Here is a 20,972-nt window from a genome sequence, read left to right as displayed (position 1 = left end):
TGCAAATGAATGGAAATGGAGGTGAGAACTTACAGGCATAGAGGAGCCTATTTTCTCCATATATTCTATTTCATACGAGTTGCCATATTCCAATTCTGCAATAGAAACAAAAAAAAGAGGTGTTAATACATGCCATGACATGATTTTTTTCAGAAGTAAATGAGAGCTCTTCTCATTGACAAGGGCCACTCCCACTCTGCTCAATACTTTCCAATGACATATTAAAAAAAGATTATACAGAGAGAAAGTAAAAGGCGAGTTAATATTCACTCATTTTCAACAATGAATCTGACACATTTCAGGTAAATCAGCTTGCCAGCAAAAAAAATTCAGCTTTTTAATCTGCCCCAGGGACCAGAATATTAAGAAGGTTTCAGAGTAATTTCAGAGTATAGACAACTTTCCTCTATCATGTTATCTTATCACAGAAAACACATTTTTCCCATAAATGGCAATGCTGATGCCAATTTCTTTTAAACATATTTTAACAGCTGTTGAGAAAAATTAATTTCTATTTTTTCATGTTTATCACACTCTTAATTCAGAACAACTACTGGGCTATCACTGAAGGAAAAGGTACCTAAAATACCTGAATGCTCATGAACCAGGGGTGAGGCACCAGCCCAGCTTACTGGGCTGTTCTCACATTTTGTTTTCAGAGAAAGAGTCTAAGGCAGGAAGATTTACAAAGAATCCTAAGTCTAAAATGTAATAAAAATGCAAATCTTTACTGCTTCTCTGCTTCTAATCTCCCAATTACACTGGGGGGAATAACCAGCATTTCTCCCTAGTTCATGGTCACCCAGCAGTTGATGCAGAAGCAGAGAGATCTAGGAAAAGAGATTATACCTTCCTGCACTCAAATAAAAGCAAACTTCCTACAATGACAACTTAATTTAAAATTAAAAGCATAATTAATTTGTCCAAATGCTGTACTTGTTCTGTTGTCATGACTTAATCCAATAAACCACTTGCATAATTTGATTCCCACTATAAATAAATCCTAAGGAAATGCACACTAGCATTTGCATTATGATAAAATCATATGCTAAAATCCTTCTAAGATTTGGGCTGTTTTTGAAAACTAAGACTTGCATTAGGAAGATGATAACCACCATTAAAATGTTTGATGTTTAAAAACAAACAACCCTGAAGAGAATCTCTAGCCTGATTTGTTGATTAAGAAAGTTTTAGAGGGTTCAGTGTGATTTTACAATGTTTGATTTTAATTTTGTTTTTTTTAGTAATAAAAAGCACTGCACAAGGACTGTAATTCCACAAGCTATGAATTTTGTCAAACAACCACTGAAGAGGAGGAGCCACAAACCCTCAGTCCTGGTTGGGGATATTCACAGTAAAACTTGCAAGTGAAGAGAGAGCTGTAATAGCAGGCTCCTCACATTGAAATTCCTGGCACCATATGTTTTTAATGGTAATAGGGAGCCAGGCAAGATGGACAACCTCCTGGTGTCAGATACCAGCAACAGCCCTTCTCATTTACTTTTCTTCCCAGTGAAAGCAAAACCCAAACTGGAAGCATGAACTCAAACCCCCTACAAGGAGCTGAATGGCAGGAGAAAGCCTGAAATCCCAGGTAACAGCAGCAAGTGCTTAGAAACTGCTTCTCTGTATCCCATTCACCCACAGAGAGCCCAGTGAGGTGCATCAGGAGCGTTTATGGAGCAGCTTTATGCTCCAGAGGGCAAGCCCTGAGTGTCCAGGCAGCCTCAGGGGCAGCAGACGCTCCGGCACTGTCCTCTGCTGGCACAGCCACAGGGATCCTCCACCTGCCTGCAGCACTGCCAGCAGCTCTGCAACCCCAATCCAAACTGACTGCTGGGACAACACACATTTCACTTCACTGCTGACAATAAAAAAAATAAAAAAAAAATAGGCAGGACACAGATGGAAATAGTCCAAGTAGAAACAAAAGGAATAACGCGGCTGGCTAAACACAGTTTGTTTCATCTGACTGCTCTCAGGAGGCTCCAGCACAATTCCTCTCTCTCCTCTCTTCTCCTCTCCTCTCAGACACCATCTCCCCTCCAAAATCTCAGGCTCTAGTTATCTCTGTACATTCAAAATCAGAAAAGCCCAGGATACCCCATGAAGCAAGATAATTATCTTTTATAAACACGTACAACAGACTTACTAAGTGATGTCCTCCAACTCCTCCTACAAATAGCTGCAAGATTACATCAGAATTTTCTGCTAATAATTACAGCTTATTTCGGGTCTGTGCAACAGGAAAATGGCAGCAGCTACAGGCAGTGCCTGAAACAGATGAGGGCTGGATGCACTGGCTGTTTCAGGAGCCGGGCTGTATCCCTACAGAAGCAGTGTTAGGTTACTAACACTGCTAGGGTTAGGGTAACTAACACACCAGTGTCTGGGAGAGGTAAAAATATCTACACTGAGAAATGGCCCTCAAATTACTCAGAAATTTCTCAAAGCTGCAGGAGCAAGACTGTTAAGGGGAAAAAATTATTATTTTTAAGAGATGTAAAAAGCATAAGCATTGTTGATTATAATGAGTGTGTAATCTGAAACCCCGACTGTACCATGCAGCACACATGAGACAAGACAATTACCATTTAATTAGGAGCTTTGCTCATTTTCTTCTACCCACTTTGAAAGCTAAAATGATTGTTTCAGAGTGTCTCTTACTATTCTTTTGTTCCATTTTCTTTCATATAGTTTCCATCTTCCCAGATTTAGGGGGGCTTATTTTCTAAAAAGTGGTTTTTATTTTTTAAAATACAAATACAGGAAAGTCAACATCTAAACTTTATGATTTGACAATAAAGACACATGAATTCATCCAGACTGAAATATTTATCTGTTTAGAATACTCAACAGATTTCAGAAAAGCCCAGGGCACACAAGCCTGTGCATATCAACAAAAGCACCATGACTGCTTTTTGCTGCTTTTTGATGTCAAACACCTTGACCTAAAAGTTTTTAATCAGGCATAAATTTAGACCCAGCCTAAAATGGCATAAAGTAGATTTAATAGTACACTGGAACAGGGACTGAAAGGCTGGGGGGAAAAAATGAATTCTAATCAAGAAGAAAAAGTTTAAGCCAAGTTAAACTCAAACATGCTTCCCACCCACAAAGCTGAACATCTGCCTTTGGAGCAGATGTTGCAAAGCAGAATTCCCTCTGGTAGCCCCAAGGAAGGCCACACACAAATTTTCTTAATTCTGTCTCTTCCAAATTTCACAGACCTGGAATGACAGTTCTCTAAACAGAAACTTCCAGCTTTAGCTCCCAGCTGCTCATAGGAAAGGATGGAAGGAAAAACTTTCATAGTTGATCTAGTAGGGAGTTCTATCTGGAAATATGAATGGTAACTATATTATAGAGGGGATATCATGAACAATTTTATGCATGAAGATACTTGGAGCCCAGGAAGCTGGAAGAGAGATGGCATGGTATGGTTATTAATGCCATACAGAAAATTTGAGCAGAATTTTAACATGGGACCTTTTCCCATGCAGGTTAAGGAACAGGCTCAGGAAGAGCCAGTAGTTCAGTGACTCCAGAGCAGGATCAGATCCCATTCTCCTGTGAAGGCACTGAGAGAACACACTGCTCACAGAGAAGAACAATTAGTCACAGAAAAGAAGCAAAAGCTTTTCTCTGAAGGGCCCTCTCATTTCCCTTTAAGCATCTTTTCTTTCCTGAATACTCAAGACTGGACTGTTGGGATCTTACATTCAGCTCCCCAGAATGGCCCAGAGCACCATTTTTAGGGCTCTCTGCATTCAGCAGAGCACAGGCCAACATCCTTGGCCAAACCAAACCCTCTCTCTCAGCAAACCCCCCCTGGCTGGAGCAGTACCCTCTGTGGGAGAGCTGAACTTGCTCTCGTTGACGAAGGTGGACAGGTCAGAGGGCTGTGGGTAGTCCTGCTTGTCCGTGTTCAGGTCCACAGTCATGCAGGTCCACTTCTGCCCCGTCACAGAGGACGCCAGCTTCTCCTCATCCGTGGCGTGAACCACCGTGGAGATGACAGGAGGTGTTTCTGGGGTTGGCAGTGGAGTAGGATCCTGCAGCAAACAGGAGCCAGTTAATTCCATTATCTTTCACTGACACATGGAACAGCTCCACCTCTGAATTCCCTTGCACCGCCAGAGCCATCTCTTTAATTCCATAATCTCTGCTGCGGTGCTGTATAAAATACTTAATGGAAAATACTAACTCCACCAGCAGCAAGTTTTCCCAGTAAAACTAAGCTCTTTGATGATAAACACTTGCATTGCAAAGCTGCTTTGATAACAGGGAAGAAAGAGGATCCAGAGCTGTTAAAATCTGTTAGGCACTTGACACAATGGCACACATCACTCATCACTGAAGTCTCTGACTACCAAAACTGACTTTTCAGGCTTCCCTCATAGGGCAAACCCTTGTAGGGCCACGAGGTCATGAACCCTTTCCCCTCTCTTCACTTCTACACTGTCAAGGAGCGCAAATAAAAGGGCAGGATGGATAACAGGAAGAGGAGCAGCAGCATGGAAGGAGCTGTGCCACATCAAAGCAGTCAGGCCTTTGCGGAAGAGAAGCTTTTGTTAACTTCTCTTCCAAGAAAACCACCTGCCAGCAGTTTACAACACGGAATCAAACTATCCAAGCACATGCTCTTGGTAGATCAGCCCACTTGGTTTATTTCTATTTCCCTTCCAGCCCACCAATTTGGTGCATTTATTTTCCTACTTCCTAATCTAAAAATTCCAGGGTGGATAGTGATAGTCTTGTTTTTCATACTGAAGATATTTACTCATATCCTTGCTCCATCTTAACACAGGTCTTTCCAAAGTACATCAGCTAATATTCTAGTTGGAATTCCCAGAGAAAATACTAGAACTACTATATATTGTGTACACAATTTTGGAGGACAAAAGGTTAATGCTTTATGGTAATAGCCCAATGTGCTATACTTGGAAATATGCATATATTCTTTACAAAAAATCTCCTTTATTATTGAAAGTACAGGTCTACAACAAAAATATCTTCTGTTATTAAAAATACAATTCAAGTTAAATTAATAAAATTTCCTTAGTTTTACCCCTTCAAGGACATGAATTACATGCATCAAAATAAGGCAGCACTTTACCTGAGAAGGAGGATCTGATAGTGGGGATCTTTTTGGTGATTTTTTCACCCTAAATGTATCACTGAAAATAAAGTTCACACTGTTAATATGGTAACAGCAGCAAGAATCAGGTCATTTCACACTTAGCAAGAGACAGCCACAGACAATGCAACCTCTGTAAGCCCTTCTGCATTAAAATCCCATCCATTAGGAAGCAGCACCACAGAGAAACATGCCATGGGTACATATTTTAGTCATGCACTTGGAACAGGCCTGCATCCCTCCAAAGCTGAGAGCAGCAGGATTGCCATATTTTTCATGCTAGCTCCTGACACATTCGCAGAGCAGACTGCAATTCAAATTCAGCTGCAATTCAAATCCCTGCTCCACCACAGGCACCCTCCAGGGCCCTGTGGAAATGAGTCAGCTTCTGTCTGCTTCAGTTTCACATCCCAAAATTAGGTCTAACCCACACCTGCACCTGAGAATTAAAACTGTGATAAACTTAGGCTCCAATGACCCCAAAAACCAGGAAGAAAAAACCTGGTTTGCTTTAGATGAACTATATAAAACCATCTGAGGCAGATGCTGTTCCCCAGATGCCAGAATGAGCTGTCATTACAAATGGGCACTACAGACCTTTTTAAAAACAAATACAACAAGAAATATGGCAATTCTGCTTCCAGTTCCCCTGACACCTCACAGTGCAGACTGGGAGCACGGACACTGTAGCCCTCCAAAATCCCACAGGTTTCAATCAAGCAAAAGGAATGAAGAACCTAAATTATGTCATGATGGTATATAATTATGAATGTTGCCTTTATTCACAATTGGCTAAAAACATTTCTAACCAGGAATAAACGAATTATCTGTCTATTCTCTTGATGCACATTGCCAGAGTTATTCAAAACCATTGATGTTACTAGTTACAAAAGGGAGAAAAAGTCTTTTTCAGTGAGTCTGCTGTGGTATTTATGTTTGAACAGAGATGCAGTGGCAAAAATTACTGAGCCCACCAGCTCACCCCTGATCAGTGATGGCAAGGGTGACACCAGAAATTCTAATGGTGAGTTTCAATGGGCAGAGGGTAAATCAATACCACATCTAGAGGGGAAAATAAATTGGGCAGCTGAATATGGGTGTGTTCGATGCCATTAATTATCCAGTTATGATGACAGAATTAATTAGGATAACTTTTTCCTTCAAGAAAGACAAGCATTTTATGCAGTATTTACAAAGAATTGATTGCACAATGTTGTGCAGTGGTAGAAATAAAACTTCCATATTTTAGCTTAAGGATACAAAATTTCTGTAGGTTTTAAATGAGGATCTGCTTTGATAGGCAACAGATAATGAGGCAAGCTCAATCACAGTCAGGCATCTTACTTAAAATAGCTTTCATATGTGCAAGTGAAGTGAAATCATTAACATAAAAGCTTCATGCTGAATAATAACTGATCATGCTGCAAAATAAATAAGTAAAATTAAAAAGCCCACAAATCAAAGAGGAAATTTGAATTGTTAGCTTAGAATTACTTACAACAGAGAACATACAGACATCACATCTTCTACCATCCTAAGACAAATAAGACAAAGAAAAGAGAGACAGACAGAAGGAACTGACAAAAAAGATTAACCTACAAATACTCTGTTAATGTTAATGTGTTAAGGCAATCTGATCATGCAGATTTTTCTACCTGTATAATCTTTCTATACTTTTTTTAAAACTTTTTATTGTGAAATACACGAGGAGAAAATAACAATATTCATCAAGTCCTTCAACGTTTTCTAGTTTAACGTTATACTTTTAAAATGCTTTCATCTTACAAAACACATTTTTCAAAGCTGACACCTTCAAGTTAAGTTCCTTTCAACACGCTAACTGTCCTTGCCTTCCCTGATGGAGGCCACCTGCTTGCTTTTCAAAACACAGTATTTGTTATTATATGAGATGCAAAACTGTTCCTGAATGGCAGCTAAGCTTAAGGAGAGGGCACAGTTATTCCAGGTTTTGTCATGTTTGCTGATGTGTTGTGACAGCAAAGAAATAGACACTTGACCATTTCAAACCATTTACCCAGGTCAGGATAGAAAATGACATTTCTTTAAATCTCAGCTGGTTTGGCTCTCTCCAAAACCTAACCTGGTGTTCTGACAGAGCAAACTGGTTACCCCCAAAGCAGAACCAAACCTTGCCAAACAGCTCAATCTAAGGGAAGATTTCATTTACTTGTAAGTTTGGCAGCTTCTGCTCATCTCTCCTCACGTGCAGTGCTCACAACAGCTGGCACCTTCCCTTTCCAAACAGCCTCCAGCCATCCAAGGGCTTCCAGAGCAATGCCTGCACAAGCAGTATCTCTATAAACCACTTCTTTTTACTCATCACTGTGAGCTGGCTCTGGGGAGGCATCAGCTGCTCTTTGCTCAGCATCACCTGAGCAGTGTGACTTTCTCCAAGCAGCTCAGCACTCGGGGGGATGAGCAGAGAGCAGTCTGTGTTGAGCTCACATCTCCTGTACAAACCTCATCTTTTCACAGGGAGGTCAGTGCTTAGACTCCTGCAGTTTCATTCAAGAACAAAAATGGCTTATTTTTATTGATTTAACACATATTAGACTGAGCACATGGCTCAGATTCAAAGTAATACCACCTCAGCAAAGGTGTAAACTCATGCCTGGCTTCTTCACCTCTAATCTGGAGCTCACTGCCTTTCCACATGAGGAACTCATTTTCAGACAGGGTTTGATTTCTGCACCCCTCAATAGGGCTAATAAAATCTTCTGTCACTGCCTACCCTAGCATCTCCTCTCAAGCCTGAAGGTAACTTTCTTCTAGAAAGTACCACAGCTGCAGGCTACAATAGGTTATTAATATGCAGAGTCTGATCTTTGTAAAAAAAAAAAACCCAGCACTTGCAAAAGTAGGTTACAGGGCTGCAGTGAGCAACACACAACACAAGCAGTGAAAGCAGGGCCAAGCACGGGCTGGGAATTCCTGCAGCCCTCCTGAGCCAAGAATTTGTGAGCCCTGAGCTGGGGCAGCTTCACCTCCCCACTGTGATAAACACCAGCAGTGAACTTTGTGATGCCAAGACAGGGTTTTCCTGTGATGGATTTTCTCAAGGACAAACATGGCTTAGCATACTCTCTGTAAACTCATTTTCCCACTAAATTAATAACTTTGGAATTCTTTCCAATATTCAAAGCAGATGGGAGAACCCAAGAGGCCCACTCTGGGGGTCTATCAACTCCAGCTACTGGAAGACACAAGGAGACTCTGGCTGGCTGCAAAAACTTATAGATCTGGTGATATTAAAATTCCCTCTGCACATCCCCAGTAAGATTCAAATTGTTCTTCTCTTGCTGTCAGACTTTTACATCTTCTTGGTTTGGACCAAATCAGTTTGGACTGCAGGCTTGGAAAAATGGCATTTACCACTAAGTTTCAGGTAAGCCTCAAAAAGTAGCAACACCAGAAAAAACAGGCTTCTCTCCCAAAGAAAACAACTCAACTATACTCAACTATAAGTCAGAAATGCCCCTAGAAAGAAAACAGAGGCACAAGCTTCCCCAAATCTGACAAGGGACTTGAATTAGAAGCTTAGAAGGCAGGAGGCTACTCAGTAAAATTGGAATAATCTCCACCTCACCCTGTACCAGCTTTTGTGCTGCTTTACATTAACCATGCTACCTTCTTATCTTAAATTGGCACTTAAAATTTTTGCTCCCATTTTTGTTAGTCAGGTGGAACATTTAAATCATAAAGGAACATTAACTGAGATACTTTCTTACAGATATACACACAGGAGATCAATTTCAGTTACATGGGACACAAACTTGGTGGTCACCAACTCAAAATAACCATATCTGAACAGATAAAGCAATATGTAAATTAGCAACCAGCCATAGAGGTTTTTAACCAAATATCTAACAGCAACATAGAAAATTTATCCTGGAATTTGTCACCCATGTCTAAAAGCTGGATATTTCCCTAACAGACAGTAGTTTTGAATATTTTAAACTTTCTGCACAATTATAAGCTCTTTCATAAAAAGGAATTTTTTTCACATTTCTTAGTCGTGTATATATGTTTTAAAAAAATGTATTTCAATACTGTACTCTTCTGTTTCCAGGTTACTTTCTTTTAAATACCATAAGTCCCTGGATGAAACCATCTTCCTGCTGTTTGCAATATGAGATTTGTCACTGCCTTTCTCTGTCACTATTTCACATCCCACACTTAAAAACAATGATTCATACAATAGTTGTACTGGTGTAATTACTTTGATCATCTTAAACAGCATCAACTTTGAAGAACGAGGTCACAGAAAATTGGGTACATAACTGATAAAATTACAATTTAGCCAGGTTCAGAACTACTCTGAGCCCAAAGACTTAAAAAATGCAGTTGCCTAATGTGGCTTGGTAGTTCTGAAACATCAAATTATTGAGGAAACAGGTTAAGAGCAGGAAGAGCTCAGCATGATTCCAGCTGTGGCCACCAACATCCAAAGTCACCTCCCTCTCTTTATTCAGCTACAAATCCTGTGTAACTGTGCTAAGGGATGTGCAGCTTCTATTCTAGAAACATCTCTGCCCTTTAACTTACGTTTTTAGTGGCGTCTTCTTCTTCTTGGCAGGTTTGTTCAGGCTGTCTCCTTCTGTCCCGTTCGTTTCGTTGGCACTGGCTGGTATCTCAAAGGAAGCTGGAGATTTGGAAGGCGAGCTGGCTATCTTAGAAGAAGACTTGAAAGGGTCAATGGAGTCCTCACACATGTCCGGCTCGAAGCTGTACGTTTGCTGAGGCAGTTTGGGCGATTCCTGCATTTTTGTACTGGATGAGAAGGGGTTAAAATTGGGATCGTCCCACTTGTCGATATCAAAAGTGTAGGAGCCTTTCGTGATGGGGATTTCGTTTGGATCAGTGGGTGACTTGGTCGGGGTGGTGGGAGCATTGTCAAGCTTCTCCACTGGCTTTTTAGTCTTTGGCCTCCGTAGTGGCATTTTAGCACCAGGCTTCTTCCCTGCTTTCTTGGGAGGGGGAGTGCTCTCCTGCTGGTCTTCGCTCCCGCCTTTCTCCTCGGAATAATCAAACTCCAGCCTCACTGCTTTGATGGGAGGGTCCTCCTGGCCCCCGGTGTCTGGTGGAGTCACCTCCACGGCCTCGGGGGCCGTTGTCAGAGGTAGCGTTTTCCTGCTGCCAGGGGGAGAGTTCTGCACCTTGCTGCCTCCGGAGCTAAACGCACTAATCCCTTCGAAACAGTCCGGATCCGAAGGGTCGGATCCTTCAGGCACAGGCGGGGCCTCCTCTTTCTCAGCAGAGATTTTGGAAGGTTCAGTACATTCGGGCTTTGCTGAGTCAGCCTTCACCTCAGGTGCTTTGTCCTCACAAGCTGCTTGGCCAAGCTCAGGTGGCTCTTGTGGGGTTTCCTTCACCAGTGGAGCATCCAGAGGTTTTTTGGCTGACTGCTTCTTTTTTAAGGAAGCTGGTCTGGGTTTTTTTGTTCTCTTGAGGGTACTGGAGGCGCTGCTGGAACCAGTACCGTACACATCTGCTGATGGTGCTAATGTCTCGCTGTTGCCAAGGTAAGATGCTCCATCAAAATCACTGGCCTGCAGGCTGAGAGACCGAGACAACGTGGATTTGGAAACTGGGACAGAATCCGTGGATTTTCTCCGGACATTTGATTTGGGGTCACGATTCTTGGGCTCTGCAGAGCTCGGTCCTAAGGCATGGAGAGAATCGACCAGCTCAATGTTATCAAAGTCCAAGTTGTAGGTTCCACTGCTGGCTATGGGCTTGTCCTCGTCGAAGACAGTGGAGAAAGAATGGCAGGGGGGACGGAAGGGGCTCTCCTGAACTGGCTCACTGTGTGACACATCGGTTACGGGCTCAGCTTCTGAACACAGTCCTGTGGGAGCACACAGAAAACTCAGTGCACTTCAAACACCTTTTCAGAACTGGGGCTTAGGAGGTTTTATTATAATCTAATATTACTGCAAGTGAAAGGCATTAAAATCATACAAATTGACTAAGCAAACCAAAGTGACTTTTCCAATATATGAACCAGATTAGGGAAAACATAGATCTGTTCTCCCCAGAACAGTACTCTAGGCAAGTTTCACAAAAAGACAGAATATGTATTTGCAACAGCCTCTAAAGAACCTCTTCTAAACGATCACTTATAGAGATGGATATTACCATAATACGCTAAATATTGTCAATACCAGAAAAACTGCACATAAAGCATTTTTAACTCCCATTTTCTACTCCTATAAAGAGTTCACACAATTGTGTCAGAGCTCTTATGAAGTGTATCTCCTGTAAACTGACTGGTGCTTCAGTAACTACTTCAGTTGACCTTAAGTTTTGTTTCCCATGTGCTATTTTTACCAATTTACCCAGAGGAAAATGGTTTCCTCTCCACAACCCATCAATGCTGCTCCTCTATCTGCCCCAAGCAGTCAATAATTACAAGTTTATAATAAGGCATGAATAATTGAGAACTTAATATGAAATAAATTATGGTAAAGGTAAAAAAAAAGTCATTTAGAGATCACCACAAATATTTTCAGTTTGAAAAACTTCTTTTAAAAAGCTAGAAGCTCCCTACTGATTATTTAAACCAGGTTTTTCCAAGTGTAGTTCTAACTTGATGAAAAGAAAATTTTGTAGAGGGATTTATGTCAAAACTCTTAATCCAAGCAGCTTTCCACTGCAATTAAAGGTTCTCTTATTGAATAAAATCCTAAAATGATTTATAGAAGTCTCTTCATTTGGGATAAAACAACTATTGGACAAAATAGAAAAAGAAAAGTAGAAAAAGAACGTAACAAAAAAGCATGAAGGTGATGGTCCTTGCTGCCTTGCAGCTCATTAAGTTGATTATGCAAATGTTTTACAAATCCTGCATATGGCTTGCTCCTGCTGTGACTGTACTACTCTGACCTGAATGTAGCACAGCCACCTCTGTCCCTGTGTGTCCCTGTGGGGTACCCCAGACCTGGGACAGCTCTCTCCAGCTCCCAGGTCAGGCTGGGCTGAGCCAGCTGCTCACAGCTCTCACAGAGGAGCAAAATGCCCCCGTGTTTCCTGTTGAAGCAACACTGCCTTCTTCACATTGTCATCTTTTTTTAATTATGCAATTATAAAGAAAAACAGTCAAACAAAAATGAGTGTTTTGCTCAGGCCTAAATGATTTCAGAGACATTTCTGCTCATCCTTTTCATTCCAATCCTGACATGTTTTGCAGAATAACTCTCATTTTGCCCTGCTACATTCATTAACACTGTTCATAAAAGCCATACAGACAATCAATTATTATTTTAGTGAGAAGCTATGAATGGATTAAGAAAAGGGAAAAAAATATTTCCTTTGTTTCAGAAGAAATTGTGTGTCTGCACAGAGACTGCAAGGATTATTATTTATGGGTGTAGAGCACAGAGAAGGATTTAAGAGAATTGGACACATTTCCCAAAGTGGCACCATGTACTTCCAGAGACTGTCAAAGGGATGACAGCTACGCAATTTCTCTTTTAAGATGGTGGAAGTTCACTAGGATACATCAATTAAAATAATATTCTGATGTGTTTTTTCTGCTAAATGAATGCTAATAGTGTGGCAGTACTTCAGGACAGTTTCTTTTTCTCCTTAATCCCCACTGGTTTGGCTTGGTTTCAGGCTGGCTGAGGGGTCATTAACGAGGCTGGTGCTCACTGCACAGACACATCACTTGGTGACACTGGTGGGACTCCTGTTGAAGGGCACTCAGAGAGTGACACAGCTCTCCAGCATTAGCCTAATCTGTCCCTTTCACCCTGAAAGGAGAATGGAAGGCACTTCAGGGGAATACATCACAATAAACACTGGGATGCCAGCGGAGTACAAATGTAGGTCAGCATGAAATCAAAGTGGGATCTGAGCAAGGAATCATCTGCAGTTATGCACTGTTTGCATTCCAGCCTACGTCAAAGCCCTCAACAGCATCGAGGCCCTTGTTCCAAGTAGTTATAAACATGCATTAAAACAAAGTAAAATAAATAAAATAAATCATTTCCCTGCAGGACTTGGACTGTAAATAAAAGGCTGAGGTTTGGGATGCATCACGCAAAGGGAGCGTGCAAGGCTTTGCAGCTACTCCCAACAAAGGAGCATTTCAATTCTGTGTGCTCCACACACTGCAAGGCTTTAATCTTCTTTAACTGCTTATTTCACGACTTCCTCCTCATCAAATCCTTTTTACTCAAGAGTACGGATTTCTGCAGAGCGCTGCTCGATATTTTTATTGTTTCTTTATGAAACAAGATGTGAAACTGTCTCGGCAAACACGGCTCTTGGCAGAAGAGAAATGCTGCTGTCAGCCTCTTCTGGCTTTACGACAGGACTGGCTCACTCCTGGCAGCAGCAGAATTGCTCGGGCAGGAGGCATAAAAGGTACTCAAGGCTTTATTACTACGAAGTCATGAAGACCACACTTTCCTGACACTGACAGCCTATTGAGAGAGCAGAGACATTTGTCCTTTCACAACACAGAATTAAGCCAATCAGTATCACTACAGTATTTTATTAAAATGCAGTTTGAGCACAAAAGAACGTACAACGACACCAGCTATGGGATTTAAGGCAGGATTTACTTGCCCTAGAGAGAGCCCAGCACAACATTTTAAATCAGGTTTATGCCTTTTATTGGCACTGAGTCACCCACAATTTATACTGGTAAGAGCTGCCCACAAGAAGATATTACGTTTTATAAAGCACTCCAAGAACATGGAGGATAGCTGGGGAACTTACACTGCAATAAAATCACCAGGCAAGCTCCTCAAAACCCCAATTTAATTAATTAAAAAAGAAGGTCCAAGTTCTGCTCCTTCCACTGGGAAAATTCCTGATTTCAGCCAAATTTTGACTGGATCAGCTATGAAAAAGATTCCCAAACTCAAACTCAACAACATAAAACTCAGACTTCTTGTATGCAGGTGATCAGACCTAAATATCAGAGTTACATAGCATATTTAACACTTGTCATTTTCACCTGGCACCGCTATGGAACAACTAGAATTTGCCAGAAAGCCACAGAATCACAGAATATCCTGAGTTGGAAGGGACCCACAAAGATCACTGAAGTCCAACTCCTGGCCCTGCAGAGGACAGACCCAAGAATCCCATCCTGTGCCTGAGAGCATTAATAAGATATTGTAACACTGTGTGCATGAATAAACAAAACAAATTCCTGTTGCTTTTTTACAGAAGTAGCCAAGCAAGAGGCTACTTTGCTGAAGCATCTCTAAAGCAGAGGGAATCCCAATAAACTGAAAATAGGCCTTAACACTGTTGAGTTGGAAACAAAATGAAACACTCTTCTGACAGACTTAGGAATAGCATTTAAGTAAATGTAGTAAGCAAATATAGAAGAAATTGAATATCAGTTCTGTTTCCTAGAGAAAAAGCAAAGGCAAACCTCTGGAAAATGCATACAACATGCACCCAGTTACTATGAGGAAAAAATGCCAAAAGCATATAGGAATTGGAATTGTCTTACACAAGACATTATTTCAAGTTCCTTCTTGTTATGGAAACCCTTTGATGTCAGAAAATCAATTAGTACCACTTGTTTAAAGTTCTGTAAAAATACTTTTGTCATTTGTTCTAAGATGTATTCTAACATTGTATACAAAAGTTTCTTTTCAAATTTTCCATATCAGGCTTCAAGAGGAAAAACACTGAGGAAGAATGCTGACCATACCAAAAATTTAGTTTGTTTTTGTCTGGACCATAATGTCTCTATTGGAAAGCCTGACCTCGAATTTCCCTGGCACCAGAAAGACTCAAATATAGGTGCCCCAAATCTGTTGTTGGGTTGTAATGCACACAGGGGACTCCAGTTCTCACTCTCCCCTGTGAATACAATCTGAATTCATTAATCATCTGGGGAAGGCAGTGGGGGTGACAAAAAGTTCCTAAGCAGGAATTCCTGGCCAAAATCAGAGTGTTTGGGAGATGGATGAAACAAGGGACAAGAGGACACTGCTACGGGAAGCTGAGGAGGCAAGTAACAAAAATTTTAAATAATGACAGTAATAACTGCAACCTCAAACACTCCAATTTGCCTCGAGATTATAACCCATGTTTCCCAGAATTATTTAGGGAGGAATGGAAGGGCTCACTGGCGGCACTTCCTGGGGCTCAGGGGGAGTTTCCACGCTTGCTCTTTTTCTCCTCTTCCCCTGCAGACTTGCCCTCAGACTGTCTCCCCTGCTCTGCTGCTGATGGAGCAGAGCCATGCAGCAGGTTTTACCCCACCAGGAGCTGGCACAAACCCAGCACCAGCCCAGCTTAGTTCACTTTCATCCTATTTCCTAAACGACCACCGAAGTCAACCTAATTAAAAACTCTCCTCTTGCCTTTCCACAGTGGGGTCCAGCTGCTGGATAATGATATCATGCAACACAACTGCAGCCATCTGCATAAGTAATTATTGTCAGCTACAGATGAATGAATCCTATAAACACTTACTGTGCTCCCTCCTTCCACCCAGCCACGCTCTGTCACCCAGCCCATGTGAAGACAAAGCCATGTGGCTGCTGAACCAGGAGCCCAGCAGGACACTGCTGCCTCTCCCTGTGCCAGGCTCTCCAGCTGCCCATATTCCTCACTCTTCCTCTAGTGAAACCTGTTTTTTTAGCTGTATGGTGCCATCCAGGAACTCTGCTTCAATGCCCCTGAGCCCTGAGGAAGGGACTCATTCTCTTTGTGTGGAGCCACATGCATAACTTATGAAATAAATAAACTACAAGACACTCAAATAGTTTAAACAGTACAAAATGTTTAACTTTTCTCATTTCTAAACACCTAAACTATAGTCATACTATTATTTATTTCTTCTAAAGATTTCCAAAACAAATGAATGCTTTGTGCTGCCCTCCTACATTTGGATTTTTTCTGCATTACACATCTTCTTCCCCTCCAATAAATTCCCCTGTTGTATAACTGTGCTTTGCATCGTTTTGGATCACTGAACAGATCTCTGTCCCTTTGCTGTAACTTGCCTCCCATGGACAATTTGATTTGCAAATGAAGTGGTTTCCCCTCTGCCATGCAATGGCCTTCAATAAAGTTCACACTGGCTGTGAATAGCTATATTCAGTTTCCCACTTTTCTTCAGAAAGATCTGAAAAAAAAGGAGGGGGGGAACTGGGATGGAAGGAAACAAGAATCGCATGTGCCAGGGAAGCACATGTGTAACCAAGGGCTTGAAGATAATCTACTGCAGTAATTAAAAGCACACTTCAACCCTGTTCAGCATGTGTATTCTTTTGTTCTCTGAGCACTTATTTTGTAATCACTGGATTGCCAAAGATTTAAAAAAAGGAAAGAAGATGCAGAGTGAGTAACTTTTGCTACAGTGATGAGGGAACTCTAACAGCAGAAAGGAAAAAGCATCAGTGTGCCTCAGTATTTACTTTTTTTTTTTGTGAAATCAGTTTATAAACCTATCATAAATCAAGATTCTAAACAGCATTTCTTAATGAGTAACTCCCAGAAATGCTGTAGGTGGCTTGAGACCTTTGGTGGGATGGTACAACTCTTTTCAAACACAATACAAGTGAGCTTTAGATTGCTGGGAGAAATATTATCTGCATACAATTTAGCCAGGTGAACAAGATGACTTGACTTTCAGATGGTGAAAAAGACAGCATAATGGGGAATTCAGTCTCAAGCTGTTGAGCTGTCATCTGACAGCCCAAACAAAGCTATTTTGGGCTAATAGCATGCTTTCTGCTCCCTCATATTCCATTACTCAATCTGGAGAACAAAGAACACTTTTTGGGGGAAAGAATGTCTTTGGGTTTTAAACACAATTCTCCCTTTCTAAAGATTTTAGTTTCCCAGTATGCACCAATTTTCACATATGTACACCATACATACATACATAGCCCCATGTTCCTCCTATAAAATGAGCATTTCTATTGTTCTAATGGGCTTTTTCACCACACTTGAAAATGGCATTTTGTTAATTGTCATAGTTAACAGTGCTCACACAGGTACCTGCATCTGTAACCCACATCTCTTTTTTCTACTCATCTGACTGTGTAAAGATCCTAGAAAAAGACGCTTGGTTCAAAAGGAAAAAAGTTTTTTTTCTAGAGAGCTCATCTTTTCCTTAATATTTTTCAAATGTTATGGACAGATTCTCCATTACTTGATTCCAGGAGGCAACAGGGTTTTTTCCTCTCTGCATGGGTAATTAACTAATATTCCAGAAGCCAATATATTAGCATTAATTCCTTGCCAGTGCTCAGAGAAATAGCTCCCTGCATATTCACCTCCCCCAGTAACGTGTCCCACTCATTACCTGCATCTTCCACGGGCAGCTGAGGTTTTATTTCTTGCTCTGCTACGTCTGCAACAACTTCTGCTGCTGCTGCTTCAGGGGGAGGCTGTGGAGGTGAAGGTGGTGCCTTGACAGGTGTAGTGGACTCCGGGGTCTCAAATGCTTCTTCAGAGTCAGAGCTCCTGGGGAAAATCAAAGCAGAGACTGTGAGCACAGTGAGGGTTCACGTTTGCAGGTCAGGCTCGGCAGCGCTGGCTTCCTGAGCTGGGGGCACAGACCTCAGCTCCCAGGCTACCTCTGTGTTTCCCAAAGGAGATCTGACATTCCAGTATGGCTTCCAGAGCAGGATGTCATGGCTGTGGTTTTCTCCCCAGACAAGTAGTGATGTCATTTGTGTTACAGAAGTGAACACACTTGGAAATGAATCCATCCTGCAAAGCCTGCTTTGCTGTGTGAGGGTGGCTCAGCCACACAGACCAATGCCCCTGTGCTACTCCTTTGCACAAGCACACCTAAATTAACTAAAAAATACAAATAAAAACACTATTCTGAAGAGAATTTCCTAGCTTCATTAAAAAATCCCAAACATCTAAAACAACACCAAATTTCTTTGTGTGCCCTCACGGGTGAGAGAGCAGACATGAAGGTATCTGAGGTGCAGCCAACTCCTGTGCATCCTCCTCCCGTGGAAATACTACATTCTATGTTCAGCAGAATTTTTACAGAGCTCTTTTCAAACAGACCTTGTGACACAAGGTAAGACAGCCTGTAAAATGCATGGAATCCTGGTATTACCAATAATCCTTTTGTGGCACCATGGGCTCACAGGGACACAAAAACACAGGGACCACCATGGGTTGGTGCCAGCCCAGGAATGAGACAGCAGCACCCAAAATAGTGTCATTCAAGTGAAACACAAGCTTGAAAGGGAGCAACTCTACAAAATGATGAGAAATATAAACATTAAGTGAATATCTAAACCATTCAAGGGAACACCACTTGCTCTTAGAGGTGTACAGCCATAAGAAACTGTCCTTCTAGGTCTGGAAACTATAGATCATACTTCTTAAACTGAGCCCAAATGATAAACATTTCATCCTTTGTTTGGGAGCAAGGAATGCAGTAACAATGGTGTCATGTTCAATATGCACTGAACATATGTTCAGTATACATTCAATGAGCATTTCTGTTGGTCAGATGCAGTTTTGGACCGTTGGTCTGTAATGAAGTAAATTGAACACAGCAGTTTGCTGAAGGACAGGATTGATTTGCCTTTTCCCAGTGGTTCTATGTTGCCATAAAATAAGAAGCCATTTCATCCTCCAGAAGCACTCCACAAGCCAGCCCAAATCAAGGACTCCTCTCATTCTGCTTGAGTTAGAAGATAACTCTGAGCTGCCAGACTCTATTTGGTTTCCTGAGACTTGTGATTATTTTAAGCAGCTCCAAGTCAGGAGAAGTACAAATACTGGATTTAAATTAATTTGCTTAAATCTATCACAGCATAAAGCCTTAGGAGAGCTGGGGAAGAAGAGACCCCAGTGTCACTTCTGGCACCTCAAGGAGCACAGTGGTCCCAATTTTCCCTCTCCCTCTTCTCTGCAGAATCCCAGAAGAGCTCCCACTCCATTAGGATGCACATCATGACCCTGTGCCAACCAAATCCTGGCTCATCCTGCTCCTGAAGCAAAAGGACCTCTACTAGGTTACAACTTTGGGTATTTGGAGATTTCTTTTTTTCCTCCCCAAACTTATACAGCTCAAAGCCACTGTGTCTGGCTTTCCATTATATCTAAAAACCCTTTGTGCCACTTCTTTAACATCCTCATTCCTCAGGCCACAGAACAGTCAAACTGGAACAGGCTCACTGCATCATTTCAAATCATACCCCTCCAAAGATGCACCATGTTTTAAGTTCTACATATTTTAAGCTTAAAGAACAGCTGCAAACAAAGGGCTTCTATAAATAAAGCTTCACAATAGGTATTCAACAACAACAACAAATAAGCTTTCTCCTCCCTACATGGAGCTGGTTCAGGAAACTTTAAAGTTGAAGAATCAAAGAGAAACAGAGTTGTGTGATATTTTCCCAGTGTCATAAAAATAAACCCAGGAAGTTATCATCTAAACCAACAAAATGAGAAGTAATTAATATCTCTCAGGCTTTCATGTAGTTTTTATTGTGCTGCACTTAATTAATGTTTCACCCCTTACAATTTGAACTCAAAGTCTAGCTCTGTAACACTCAAACAATAATGTTTAGACTCCTTTTTCCCAAACTGTCTGTACAGCACTTGTAACATATACAGAAACTGGAATGGAAAAAGCTCTATTTTCATATCCTACTGAAAGGAGGATTTGGTAAACTGCCTTGACAGAGCAGTTCTGTGTCCTCCTCAGTTAAATTATGGAGAGAATTGGTGCCCGTTTATCTACTTCTTAAAGGAGGTCCCTTTGTTTACATGGTCTCTTCCTTGGATGAATTGGGCAAAACCACTTGAAGTAAATAGAAATACTTGCTCTTTTTTGTTCACTGCATGAGTTTCCACTTTGAAAAACCTCTTGAGTGCATGGGCAGACAGTTGAGGTGCCTGAGCTCCAGAAAAAGGCCTTGTTTTGCCAATATTTAATAATTCCCGAAAGATTCTGATGCAACACTCCTGATTTTCAGCTAGTACAATCAAGTAAGAACTGTCTTAACCGTAACTCAAATCCTGATGTGCTTGTTATGAGAAGCAGTTGTGCTCACAAAGAAAATTCTCTTTAACAAAGAAACATGAAGGGAAGCTTAATACCAGAAAAAACCTTCTTTATCATGGCCTGGGATCTGGGCAAGGGCATAAAGCCTGGAAGCACATTCTAGTACTATGCTCCAAAGTCAACATGCATCCTGGAAATATTAAATCTTGTGTTCAGTTTTCCTTAGTGAAAACATAGATGATGTCTCTTACACAAGGTATTTTTTTTAAGACCACAGTTCTGTGTTCAAATGGTAAGAAAAGAATTTCCCAGAACAACAGGATTTTCTGTAAAAAGGAAATTATGTATTTCAGCCAGTTCAATTCACAATGCCTTTTCCCTGAGAAACTCAGGGAATACATGGAACAAAAAGAAATAATGTTGATACTGAACGGTTCCTGGTGCAAAACAAGATTGCCAAATTGTGATACACCCTGGGAGTCAGCACCAATTCAAAGCTGCACAAGGAGCAGCCACCACAGGTCCAGTTGTGGGCAGCTTCTCAGCAAAGGAAGAGCCTTGTACCTTCTAGAACATGATTCAGGAGCTCCAGCCAAGGATGAAGCAGAGTGTGAACCTGCAGGACTTGTTTGTGGGGCAGCGATGAAGTGGCAAATACAGGAAGGAGCCTGGGAAACTAGTGGGAGCTTACCTCCATAACACGTCATACATATCTTTCCATATGTATCCTTTGGATTTTGTACATAATAGGTGAAAAAACTGTGCAAGTCACAAAACATTCTTTCAATCTGTCTCTTTCATGTTCCTTCTTGAAAGACACCAGTAAACAGTAAATCTAACACA

At 41.4% G+C, this 20,972-nt stretch overlaps 1 protein-coding gene across 12 annotated transcripts in view; it reads right to left on the bottom strand.

Annotated features, from left to right (window-relative positions):
* The window catches only part of TACC2 (transforming acidic coiled-coil containing protein 2), a 127,996-nt gene that overhangs the window by 21,672 nt on the left and 85,352 nt on the right, over positions 1–20,972 (bottom strand). For 6 of the 12 annotated variants that reach the window (XM_039709225.1, XM_039709233.1, XM_039709227.1 and 3 more), the window contains exons 8-13: positions 17,451–17,611; positions 9,707–11,009; positions 6,639–6,674; positions 5,120–5,180; positions 3,848–4,055; positions 34–95 (exon numbers count right to left, since the gene is read on the bottom strand). In XM_039709225.1, coding sequence (XP_039565159.1) covers positions 34–95; positions 3,848–4,055; positions 5,120–5,180; positions 6,639–6,674; positions 9,707–11,009; positions 17,451–17,611 — 1,831 coding nt within the window. The remainder of the gene's footprint in view (positions 1–33; positions 96–3,847; positions 4,056–5,119; positions 5,181–6,638; positions 6,675–9,706; positions 11,010–17,450; positions 17,612–20,972) is intronic. The other 6 variants (XM_039709228.1, XM_039709229.1, XM_039709235.1 and 3 more) reach the window with 2 other exon arrangements.

The sequence above is a fragment of the Passer montanus genome, unplaced genomic scaffold (genome assembly GCF_014805655.1).
Source record: "Passer montanus isolate IOZ18808 unplaced genomic scaffold, ASM1480565v1 scaffold21, whole genome shotgun sequence".
NCBI classification, from domain to species: domain Eukaryota; kingdom Metazoa; phylum Chordata; class Aves; order Passeriformes; family Passeridae; genus Passer; species Passer montanus.
Note: the sequence above shows the minus strand (reverse complement) of the source record. Positions and strands in the feature narration are given on the sequence as shown.